Consider the following 13,085-nt stretch of genomic DNA (forward strand, 5'->3'; position numbering starts at 1 on the left):
GAATTCAGACTGAATCTATAATACAGACATTATCATCTTACTGTAGGGCAACGTATTCTTCAGCTGTGTTATATTATTAACTTAAAAGGTTTGCATGAATTTCAGTACACTTCACCTGTGTCAGTGGGCAAAGACATGAAGCTTTCTGCTCCTGAGGGTTAATAATCTCTAGAGCTAAATAAAAATCAAAATATCCATTTCACACAACATTTAAATATTTTTACTTTTGTTTTGTCCCAAGTTGGGAGGAAAAGTCAAAATATCAAAATTGTGGAACAAAGGTCTGACAAATTCTGGTCGGGAAATGTTGAAGTGTTATGTTTCAAGTCAGTTTAATATTAAACTACATCATGCTGGGTGAGAGTTATGTTTGTGCCTAATGCTGTTATTCTTCTCTATGGTCTGAGTTCCTGGGTCAGACTGCATTTCCTTTTATATTTTACAGTTATGACTGCCACAGTGCACCATATTGCTTGGTGTGATGGAAGACTGCAAGTATATCATGGGATGTGTAGTCTGGTTTGAGGGCTCTAGCTTGTAGGAGAGAATGGGGGACATTAAATACTTGGATTTCAGGTTCCATAAAGCACTGTCACTTGAGGTTAATAGCATAATGTCAAGGTAACCAAAAAAAAACCTGTTGAGGTTCAGTTCAACAACCAAAATGTTTCAAGTCAGGTCAAACCAACTCAAAACCAAATACTTTATTTCATTTTTTTTCTGATTAAAAATTGAAACATTTCACCAAAATCAAAACTCAGTTTTGCAGGAGCTACATTTTCTGTTAAAATCATTTTGGCAGAAAAATTTTCAACCAGCTCTAACAATCTGAATCATTTGTCACCTTCCTTTTTCCTCTCCCCATATAGGGGCTCTAGATAAGTCCTGATGCTAAAGTATCTAAAATTTGGCATTTCCTTTCTGTTCCCAGAGCTGAAACACTGATTTGCACCAGGGCCTTAACCTTTTTTCATCTCACTGTTTCAAGTCTCCCTGCCCTACTATGTCCACTATCCTTCAGCTAAAATAACCATCTTATCTCATTGCACTAAGTGTGTGATACTACTGAATTTCTGCAGGTTTCCTGTCTCTTTCTTCAGCAACTGAAAGTATGATGAATAATCATCCACTTAAGTCAGTTTTCATAATTTCTCTTATTTTGCATACCCGGATGGAAAAAAACATCCTGGGTTATTGTCTTTGATATTACCTGTGTCTCATTCTGGATAAGACAAATGACAAAGTAGAAGCCAAGCCAAAATACATTAGGAAAGAATCATGTCGTTTACCGTTGTGAAGTACTGAACTCACTTGTGAACTTGTGGGATCTCTCCAAGTGGGATCTAAACAAGCAAAGATGTAATGTTCTTGCTGAAATAGTACAGGGGGTCAGACTGTAAGGAGGAGTTGAAATTGCTATTGGAGCAGAAGGAATAAGTATATATGCAAGAATGGTGAGAAGATGGAAAAGTTTAAATGCAGATAAAGATGGCATGAGAAGTAGGTACTTAGTGTCACTAGCTTCATTCTGAGAATCATGCCACAGCAGCAAGCAAATTGAGAAGTAATACAGTTACTGTGTTGCTAATACAGTTGTGTTATTAATACAACACAATTACTAGAGATTCTAGGGAAAGTGTATTTCATAAAAGAAAATATAGAAATACTTTCTTTTATGTCCATCAGATTGAAAACCTGTTTAGGAAGGAAAGGTTTTTTGTTGGATTATCGGAACTGGAGGTGGCGAAGAAGGGAGCAAATATAGGAGGAGATTCTACAGAGAATCCATCAAAGGGGAATGAAGAATCCATTTAAATGAAGCAAGCAAAGGAAATATAATTCAATATTAAGCCGAGTAACACAGAGAGAACTGCTAAGTGGATGACAGAGATACTGCAATTGACAAAATGTGAGAGAGAGCCCCATGGTGCCAAACTGGCCATGACATTGCAATAGGCTATATTTTCAAACGTTAACCATGAAAAAGTACAAAACCCATAGCTGCTCATGTAGATCAGGTGATGACACATGTAGCTGCTTTACACACACACATGTGAGTGTTGAGTGCCTGTAGGTGCAGTCATTTTGCAAACAGTCCTAAAAGCTGCATCAGAATTTTGTGCATCAAGGCTAGGGACAAAAATTACACATAAACTGGTATAAGTGATCAGAAACTGGTTCAGATCTGTAACACAACAGAAGTTCATTCACACAAACTGCTTTCAAAATGGCCAACACCGGTCGGTTTAAGATAAACCTGAATGGATATAGTATCAGACTTAACTGATTTAGGTTAAATTGGTCTCTTGAACTTCTGTCCCAAATCCTCTTCAGAGTCAAGTTAACTCACATTCCCCTGGCATCCCACGATGCTTTGCACCTTCCCTGCAAGTCCCTCTTTGAAGGGTGGGCAGGCTAGCCTTGCCCCAAGCTGTCCTCTCCAGCCAAGCAGAGAGGTTCCCCAGCTTCTGGCCTGGGCCACTGCAGGCATGTGCCTGCATTTCTGGAATCAAAAGTGAATGTCTTTTCACTTGCTTCTCAGTTCAGTTTACACAACTTAGCCTAACATGCAAGGACTGAATCAATTCAGCCTCTGGCTTTTGACTGTTTGTACTTAGCCCAAGAGCTTCTCTGTACTTTATAAAACATCAAATTGGCTAACATTCTCTCTTATTTCATGATCATTCTTAGGTCCAATATACGATGCTAAATTCCCCAAGCCATTTATGATACTGCTCCTTTACACTGCTCATCTGGCCTTTGGTCAGCATGTCATGTAGCTTCACACATCTTATGCAAATTTATTGTTACTGCAGCTTAATGAGTCTATCAGGCACATTGTCACAAGCAGATGAAGAGGTTTCCCTTTTCTGATCTTACAGCATGTACTATCTCAAGCCTGAGGGAGGAGTAATTGAGGTTGAGTGGCAGCTAGGTCTTCTGCCCATGTTATGAAATTAGATTTCTTGATTGACTGTGGAGATATTCAGCATGTCTGTGTGCCTGATGAAATCCCTGGAATTCTTGGCATTTATTGTTTTCATACCAGTAGACATAAGCAATACCTGTAAATAATGTTCACTGCATCTTATTTCAGAAATGCACCAAGAAAATACTGTGTGATACAGACTGAAAAGTAGATTTAAAATAGGAAAGAAAAGGTTAAGAGTTCAGTATTTGGAGAATGATCAATACGTAAAAGCACCGAATGGTAGAACTGAAACTTAACTGCCTTTAACATCCCTTGCAACTAAGTTATTTTGAGCAGCATATCATTTCAGAATTAATATGTCTGCTGTTGGTACAGATTTGAGGGATGGAGTGCAATAAACCCAAAGTTATTTTACAAACCAGCATAAAATAGACTCATTTTATAGGCTAAAAAAGCTACTCAGTTCATTTTAAAGACAGTGAAACTAACACCCTCATTTATAGACTGATTCATCAGAATTTCAAACTTTCTCAGAAAACTTTTCTTTTAAGTAGCAAGTATGGTTACAGACCATTTAAAGTGTTAGTATTTATTCATTATGGAGAATAAAATGAAGCTAATATAAACTGTTTTACCATCTCTGTGAACCTTGTATTTCGTACAAGTTCCTGAAAAAAGGCAAATAAAGAGCTTATCCATTTCCAATACTTTGACTTCCTCTAAGTGACTTGTTTGCGCCAGAGGTGCCACATATGAAGCTTTTTCAAAAACTGAATAAATTCAACTAATGTATGTTAGGCTTCAAATGTGGAATATCAAATATATAATGTCACAGCCAGTGACATAACCCCATTTTCCAGTGTTCATCACTATCTCTGGATCTAAAATACTGCTATATGAAAACTAAAGGAATTAAAATACAAAGAAAAAGGGGTAAAAGGGGAACAATTGTGAATGATTCACTGAAATGCCCTAGAAAATATTTTGGCTGAAAGACTAAAGGATTTCTGGGATATATAAAATTTGAAATGGAATCTAGAGTTTCGCTGGTACAGGAGGAGGACATTAGTATTGACCACATTAAAAATGTTGTATGTGACTGTAATCAATCTATCAAAAAATAGTCACTGCTGAAATTAAAAGGTGGAAACAGCGATTTACTCAGACTTCTGAAAATCAGGCCATTTATTTGTGTGTCTAAGCATGGATTTGGCTAACTTTTGCTTCCTGGGGTTTTTTGTTTTCTTGGTTCTTAAATATAGACAGGGCAAACTCATGCACACACGTACGTACACGCACACACGCACATACACGCACGTTCTGAGTTTGTTCCTTGCTAACCATTAGCTTTCTTTTTCCCACCAGGGCTTATTTCAAAACATTTGTACCTCAGTTCCAGGAGGCAGCATTTGCCAATGGAAAACTCTAGGAAACACCAGACTTTGAGATGGTGCCAGATAGATTCTTACATCCACATGCACACAAGAGGACCTCCTGGAAGTGGGTTGGAACATCTATATGTGCTTTTTGCTGCTGGAATGGTTTTGATTACTACAGATTTCATCGGATCTGTGAAACAAAGGACCTTATCTGGCTAACTTTACCCTAAATATTTGATATTACTTCCCTCGTTCTCTTCTACTATCACCATTTCTTTATATGTCCACTGGATTAAATTTTTTTTAAAGTGTTTAGGTATGATACCATTTTCCTGTGACAGTAATGTCCTATGTGATGCCCTGTTTCAGAAATGCTTCTCTTTCAGGCAGTGGTGTAATTTTTCTTTCTAAGCAATGTTCTCCATTTTCTGAGCTTTTGTATGTTTGAGTTACTATTTTTCAGCGTATCCTAAGAACATATAACTGCCATACATACTAGAATGCCTCGTGGACTATATAGTGCCATATTCTGCCTCTGACATTTGCCTATATTTATGGTTCTTATCCATACATGTATGGATGTGAGTCATGCAATTTACACAGTGCCTTTCAAGTGAGTTTAATGTTAACAACATTTTTTAACATCACAGTTGAAAGTTCATCATGTGTTGAATGCAGTGTCCTTATGTTGTTGGTTAGTTTAAGCAATAAAGTTTAAGGTGGTTAATTAATATTCATCATTATTGCTAAGAAAAGTGTGTTGCTTTAGTATTAAAAGCTCAGTCACCAACTGTGTAAGTTAAGTTGACAAAACAAAGCTCCTTCATAGACCTACAGCTTTGTAGGTAACAGTTATAGTAATACAGCTGTAAGTGTATTTAATCGAAGACTTGCAGTTAGAATCAGCACGTTTACTTTGTGAAAAGAAAAAGAAGACATCGTTTTTCCTAATACAGAAATGGTAAATGCAGAATCCCAACCACTCATCTTCCCCTTCCTGTGATATGTTATGGAAGGCCAGATCTAGCTGACTCTTAATGGTGTCACTTCCCAAATTAATTGTAAATAGACAGGGTACTTTCCAGCATGGAATAAAATAAAGTTCATATGTTGTTATAAATGTCATGTGGAAAAAGTGCCTTGCTTCTCCTAAGTGGTACAGAACTAAACAAATGGTACAGAGTTGATGAAGCTCTGCTAAAACATCCATTTGAAAGTTAATATATCACCATAAAGTAGCTGCCTATCTTAATAGAATCATATAAAACTATTTGATTGGCAGTATTACCCTTGTGTACACATAACTGTTTTTTTTTTTAAAGAAACCTATTCTTTACAAGAGGAATATATGACCAAGGTATCCATGTGCTCTTTCTAAATTAACAAATTCTGCTAATTGGGTTTGTACCTGAAAAGTATCTTCCCTAACAAATTTATGCAAAGAAAAAAATAAAGAAAAAGTTTCCCCGTATATGACTGAAAAGCTCAGTCAGTCAGGAATTGAAGACCAAATAGAAGTCATGGCTACGTCAGAATCCTTTCTTCAAGTCTGCAGAAAAGGTAACGGAGTCTATCCTCTGACCAATACCCTAGGATTACTGATGTATCAAGTGAGGTGTATAAACGGCCTGCAAGGGCCTTCAGATAACTTTCCCCTTACATGCGCACCATGTTGGTCTGCTGAAGGCAAAATAAAACCCAGTAACAGTTATGGAAAGTTATTACAAAGCATGTATGGAAAAGGGGTTGGCAACATTTTCTGGCAGGGGGGCTGGAATGACCCAACTTCGGTCATAAGTAGGTGGCCTACTATTCAGCTGCAGCGTGGCACAGCAAAAGCCCCCATTCACCAGAGCCCATGCCAACTGACTGCAGTGTGGCATGAGCAGAGCTCCCCCTCCACCAGAGACTCAGGATCCCAGCTGTAGCTTTCCGTGCCTCTCCCCCTGAGCGTAGCACGTCTGGGTCTCCTTCGAACCTCACCGTCGCCTTCTGGGTTGCATGGCCAGGCTACTGGGAGCGGCCTTGGGTCAGCTCCCCCAGGGGTCTCGCCTGCTACATCTTTGATGTTGATTGGTTCTTTTAGCGGGAGGAAGATGTTTGATCCCACGTCCCCAGTACTCCCCCTTGGTCAGCCTCGAGATTATTGTTTCTCAGGGTTCCACCTCCCCTACACCCCGCCTAACGCCAATTGTGATGTTATTCGTCAGGGCCGGTGTTCTGGCCCTCACTAACACTCGGTTTCTTAAGGGCTGTGGCTGTGGGCTACAGATGGTACTGGCACTGAGCATCGACCACCGCCCTTCAGTGTTCCCTGGTTCACGGGCTGTCGGCCTCTGCCCAGGCTTCGGGTCCCCTTGATGGGTTGCCCCCTCCCCAGTTTCGGTACCTGTTGCTCATTGTCTGCATCCAGGTTTGGGCTCCGTTGTCTTTGCCAGTGTCCCAATCACCACTGCTGCTGGCCTCTGCCCACGCCGGTCTCGTAGGTGACTCGCTGGGCCCTAGCTGGCCCGCTTTGTCTCCCATGGTTTCCCCTCTGGGGTGCCACCACATCTCCTTTGCTGCCGGCCACTTGGTCGTCTTCAACCTCTCTGAGCCAGGTGGGAACTCCTCTTCCTGTTCCCCCGGCTTCCTTCCTGCCGGGCCTTTTTATCTCGGCGCTGGGTGGCCACTTGGCCAATTGCCCCTGGCACACTTTTACAAAGTGCACCCAAACAGACGTGGGAGCCGTTCCTGGCTTCTCCCGGCTCTACCATGGGTTTTCCTTTTGATCTTGAACCGCGGCGTCCCGCGGCCTCTCTCCAGCTTCAGGTAAGTTTTCTCCACACCAGCCATTCCCAGCCCATGCCACTGAAAGCTGCTGAAGCCACAGTTTGATCTGGGCCAGATCCAAAAGCTCTGTGAGCCATCTGTTGCCAACTCCTAAATTAGCCACTCAGTTGCAACAGTCACAAATCTGCACTTTTTCAGGTATAATTCAAACCACTCTTTCATGCACCAAGAATATTTTCATTGCTGTGAGGATATAGAAGGGAATATAGAAGACATTTATTTTTCTGTTGAAATATAAGGTCTTGTCCTAGTGTTCTGCTGTGTCTTGAAAAGAAAATACCATAAGAGCTTGACTAAGAAACTACAGATAAAATTATATAACTTTTATACCGCAATGCATGTACAATCTATTTATTAATTTGTAAACTGTTGTGTCCATCTTTTTTTAGGAGAAGCTGGGCACTTCTCCATAAGATGCTAAATGCACAGTAGATTAATTCTACTTATTAGCATGTCACAGCAAAAGCCATGCTAATGCACTTTAGAATTAGTCTACTGTGCACTAGCATCACTGAAAAGGTAAGCACCAGCGCTTCTGTGCAGTAGTGCTGGTTACTGTGTATTTAGTTAGTACCTGTGTAAACGTGCCCGCTGAGAAGGTTCACTTAAGAATATCTAGATTTTTTTATTACTTGGTGGCACCAGTAATTATCTCTCTTTTCTGGTTATCCCTATAGATCAGAAAGTGTCATGATGATGTCGAAAGCTAATAGTAACCAATATGTATTTCACTATACAATTACCTGCATAATTTTAGCCAAAAGCGTATCCTTAACAATAGTCCTAGTATTTTGGATAATGGACTGCTCCTTTATTATTGTCTCAATATTCCAAAATTATCCTAAGATACCACTAGAAAGGGCTACAAAATCAATTGTTAAATATATTCAAGTTTACTAATATCTAGGGCAGGGGTTTTCAACCTTTTTTAAGAAGTGTGCCCTTCTGGTGGGTACCCCTCCTGGACTGTACCCTACGGATGAGCGTGTGAGGGGGGTCCCCCAGAGGCTGGTTGATGGAGGGGGGGGAGGGTGCTGGGGGGGGGGGGGGGGGGGGGCGCGCCCCCCCCCCCCCCTGCCACTGCACGCTGCTGCCATGTGCCCCCACCTGCTGCCACCATGAGCCGCGGCCTGCAGGCAGCAACAGGTGTGTGGCAGCGGTGGCAGCACGTGGCGGTGCGCTTCCCAAGTACCCGCACTTCTCCGCACCGCCACCGCATACCCCCTGAGGCCCTTTCCCAAATACCCCTGGTTGACAACCCCTGATCTAGGGGCATCTTTACATGTGCTCCAGGGATGGGAGGGGGTTGCTTTAATTAGTGTGTCTCTGAGAGCTGCTCTAATTAAAGCACCTGCAGCATCTTGTGTATTCAGCATCCTGCACTTCAAAATGGCAATGGGGGTGCTTTAACTAAAGCTCATTCATCAAACTTTAGTTAAACCACCGCCGCTGCCATTTGAAGTGCAAGGGTGCTGAATACACGAGACACGGAGGCTGCACATGCATTCTAGCAGGCTTGATTAATTTAGTCTGCTCTGACGCACTGTAATTACAGCGCATTGGAGCAGTCTCCCTGCATGTCTACAGGCACCCTAGGTGTTCACTAACTTATGTGACAAGAATTGATGATTTCAGTCAAGTTCCTAATTGATCAGATGCTCACATTCCACATGCTAGAAGTGAAACCAATTAACGTATTTTCTGTCATCTATCAGAGGCCAGTGATTGAATAGACATTATATGGAAATTTTTATCTTCACTGGCATTCTCTTAAAGTTAGAAATGAAGTGAGTCACCTTCCATTCAAAGAAAATTTTCTTTCCTCTTTCTTAGATAAATGTAACTTCAGTCTCCAGGCTCACCATTTTGGAATTTTACAGATTTTTTAATCTATTCTATTCCTAAATAGTATGGGTATTTATTTTATTCTAGAGCAATGCTTCTCAAACTGTGCTCTTTGGACCACCAGCATTTCACAGAGCTCATTATGCTGGTTCACAGAATAATGTATTTTGAGAGCTAAGCAGTGAAAGAACTGAGATGCTGGGAGGAAATGTGTGGGACCATGAAGGAATCACTCTTATATATTGATCTACAGAATGATAAAAGCCATAGAGATGGCATGTTTGAATAGTCCTACCTTAAAAAGCCACAAATATTTATTGAGATAATTACAGGTATCTACATGGGCCATGACTTATTTGCACACAGATAATAGTCTGATCTGCTGCCAAATGATAACATTCCTTCCAGTGAATGATAAGAATGATGACATTCTGAGTTGGGAGTGAGACCACCGGTTCTTGTGTACTTTCCTACTAGATGATAATGTTCAATTTTGAAAAATAACTGATCTATTGTCTGCATTTTAGCTTCTGATGTATGAGAAATCACTAAACAGCTTGAAATTATAGGAAACCTGTCTAAGAGTTCACTTCCAATAAACACTTCAACAAAGGGAATGCAATTAAGCTTTCTCATAAAATTTCAAAGTATACTAAATTATGCCAACATTTGGTACAGTCTTTATTTTTCTGCCTCTTTCATCGTCTCTGCCATAACCTATGCCCAGTCTCTCTGTTCTAAAGCTGGATTAGATTTCTTTGGAAAGCTTGTTGAAGAATGATAAAATGTCTGGAAAAGTGACACAAAAGGTCATGCCATGTGCTTCTTGACTCATCTTGGACTGGTTTCAGTTGTGTTGGAGCATTGGTTCGGCTCAGTCAAAGTAGTGGTACATCACTGCATCACCAGCATCACTTGCAGCATGTGGAGATCTTAGAAGTCCTCCTATTCAAGCACTGACCTGGCCTGACTCAGTTTAGTTTTTGAGAGCCCCAAGATCTGGGCTGGAATTAACATGCATCTGTTACAAAGTATATAACCAATGAACAATCTTCTTTGATAACTAGAGAGAAGTGGTTAACTGTGGTAATTTCAAGTCAGGCAGGAAGGCACCTGTGAAGTAAGCTGTTGCTATGAAAGCTCATGTCTCTCTGAACTGGTTAGACTCTAGTCTAGGAGCACCTATACATGTGCCAGATATCTGCTCCAATGTGTGCCAATTAGCACACTCCAACAGCCTCTGTATCACATGTATTCAGCATCCCTGTGCTTCAAATGGCGGCGGGGGTGTTTTAACTAAAAGTCATTTGACAAACTTTAGTAAAAGCACCCCTGCCACTATTTTCAAGCATGGGACGCTGAATATACGTGATGTTGCAGATGCTTTAATTAGAGCAGCTCTCAGAGCTGCTCTTATTAAAGCGCCACCCCCCCACCCCACCCCCCCGCCCAGAGCATGTGTAAAGATGCCCTAGGGTGCCATTCTGCCCTCTCTGTGAATAATTAGTGGGGGGTTTTATTGATATACAGTTGCTCCCGTTAAATATCATACTGCTTCAGAACTTCTAAAAATGTTACTAAAGAATCTCATAATTTACCAATTGTGAGTTTCGCTCTTAATTGTCTGACTATCTTTCAAGGCAGTTTGGCCTTTTCCTCACTGGCTAGGAACTAGTTTAGCTGAAAGTGTTTCAGCATGTTTTCTTAACACTGTGTGAAACCAAGAGTGGACAAAGTCTATCAAATGAAATGTTATTTACTCAGTAGAGCTTTTTATACACAAATGTGGATCCATGTAATCTTCTGAGTATATCTGAATTAGCTATTTCTAGTGAGTTCAAGGTCCAGAAGCTATTTTAACAAAGCGGCAGCAGTTGTTCAAATGAGTGTAGCTATTTTATAGGCCTGCATGAGAGAAACAACAGGCTTCTGCAAAGGTGATCAGTAGAAGCATCTCTCCTCGGTGAAAGGAAGTATGGTGTTCATTGGAGGGCGGCAACAGGAGTGACACTCCATTGTTAATCAGAAATGAGAGCTCTGTGGCCTCCGTATGATTAAACAAAAGTTAACCATGAAAAAATGATAGTCCTCACATGGACGTTCCAAATGGTTGTGCTCACACTTTCTCATGCTTTGATTTCATGCCCTAAAATCAGCTTTATGTCTAAACTGATTTTAATGGATTGTTTTAGCGCACTGATTTTCATCAGTTAGCAGAGAAGACTTTCAAGCAGAGTTGCTTGAAGAAAGGCAAACATAATGGAGGCAGAGATCAGCTAGCCCAACCTATTGAAAACAGATTAGGCATTTGTGACTAAGTCTGCAAAATTAATGAGATTCATTTTTTAGTTTTAGCAACACAATATTTTTAAAGTTGTGGCCTCACAAAGTTCAGTTCGTTTCTGTCACCCCATGTTACTGATTGTATGTCGCTTATCAGAGTGTCTCCTCTATTCTCCACCTGTGTTTAAAATCTCAACTCTTGTTTCCAGGGCATTGTGCAAAGCATAGTTTCATTTGTGTGGTAATTATCTGGCAAGAAACCAGAAGAAAAATCGGGATCAACTGATGAAAATACATTTTAAAGCAGCAAGAAATCAGCAAAGGAAGCGAGGTTTGGCGGCAGCCCCATTGCTTGCTGAGACCACAATACTGGCCTTCAAATGTGTCCCCAGAGCAGCTTGGAAAAAAAAAGAAAAGGGGGAAAAAAGAACACGAGAGCTTTTTCATGCAGCGATATAGAATAAATACAATATTAAACAACAGGAAATAAAGCAAGCATTTAATTGCAGGCATGAAAAACAAAGTACACACCAGAAGTCTAATGTTATTCATGCCTGCAGCTCTCCAGAGCTCTCTTGTCACCAGAAGAGGGTGAAGAATTAATGCCTAGTGTACAATGCACTCTGCAACCTCCTACAGTGAAAATTGATCCTTGGGGTGCTACATGTTTTCATCAAACTCTCTTTAAACTCTAATGTTGCTTTTCCACCTGTGAGGATGAGAAAGCCGTACCAATGAAAAGAAAACCTTAGGTGATCGAGGGCATCTGTTCTGGCATTACTGGGTTCTAAAGTCCTTGATTTGGGGTGGAGTGAATATTTTGTAAGCTATTAAGCCTGCCAGCAAACAGGGTACATTTTAATGCCTCAGTGTTTATTCAAAATGATTCAAGCTGATTATAATTTGACATCTTGTTTCTTTTATCCCACTGTCCCCTGCAGCTAAAAGATTTTTAATACTTGCTTTAAAAATGAAACACATTAGTGTTTTTTGTATGTTTTAAAGGGAATTTAGTACTGATGTCAGAGTGACAGCTCTGGAGACCAAAGTCTTCTGTTTATCCCCACAACAACAGAGTCTACAGCAGTGCAAATTTTCCCCACCCGTTTCCAGACAAGGTGACTGAACCTCTCCTAAGACTTGCTTCTAAGGGTGAGAAGCCTTTGATCTTCAAGCCCAGACTCCCAACAAGGATGAGTAGCACCAATTGTGAGGGCGGAAAATCTTTTAAATTTTTTTTTGCTAGCAACAGGCCTGATCCCTCAACAGCTCACTGCATATCAGATACTGAATCTTCAGGGTAGCAGATTGTGGTCACAGATATTGCGCAACTAGGAACCATATTTGTTCCTTTGTTTGGAGATCTGTGCCTGATGGGTTCATGCCGAGCAGAGGAAAAAGTAGACATTTCCTTTGAGGTTCTGATAGGAAAGAACAGCCAAATCCAACTGTAGCTCCTTTAAACCTTATGTCTAAACTGCCTATCATGGGCCACCCATGCCCGTTTTGAGTACTGAGCTGTCCCTGAGCCCCCCAGAAGAATGGGTGTTGCAGTCAACTTGCACCCCTACAGCCCAACTCTAGGTAGACCTAAAAAGCTCTGTACCCTGTTAACTATCATCTGAGTCATCCAGTCTTTCCTGTCATTCTTGCTTCTGTGGAAGCAAAATCAAAAATGAAAAGCCAGTTAATACAGACTGTTCACATTTCTTGTAGCAGCCTTTTTTCAGTTCCTGCTTTTAATTTAGTATCAAGCATAATCTGCTTGGTTTGATGGAGAAGAGCCCTGAGCTTACTTCATTTCAGAAGAAAGC

General features: G+C 40.8%; 1 protein-coding gene across 1 annotated transcript in view; it reads left to right on the forward strand.

The window, feature by feature from the left end:
* LOC102371182 (BRISC and BRCA1-A complex member 2) overlaps positions 1-6,679 on the forward strand; it is a 64,879-nt gene extending 58,200 nt beyond the window's left edge. Inside the window, exon 6 of the mRNA XM_025216469.1 lies at positions 4,298-6,679. Coding sequence (XP_025072254.1) covers positions 4,298-4,361 — 64 coding nt within the window. The 3' untranslated portion in view covers positions 4,362-6,679. The remainder of the gene's footprint in view (positions 1-4,297) is intronic.
* Positions 6,680-13,085: the final 6,406 nt, after the last annotated feature.

The sequence above is a fragment of the Alligator sinensis genome, unplaced genomic scaffold, assembly GCF_000455745.1.
Source record: "Alligator sinensis unplaced genomic scaffold, ASM45574v1 scaffold138_1, whole genome shotgun sequence".
NCBI classification, from domain to species: Eukaryota; Metazoa; Chordata; order Crocodylia; family Alligatoridae; genus Alligator; species Alligator sinensis.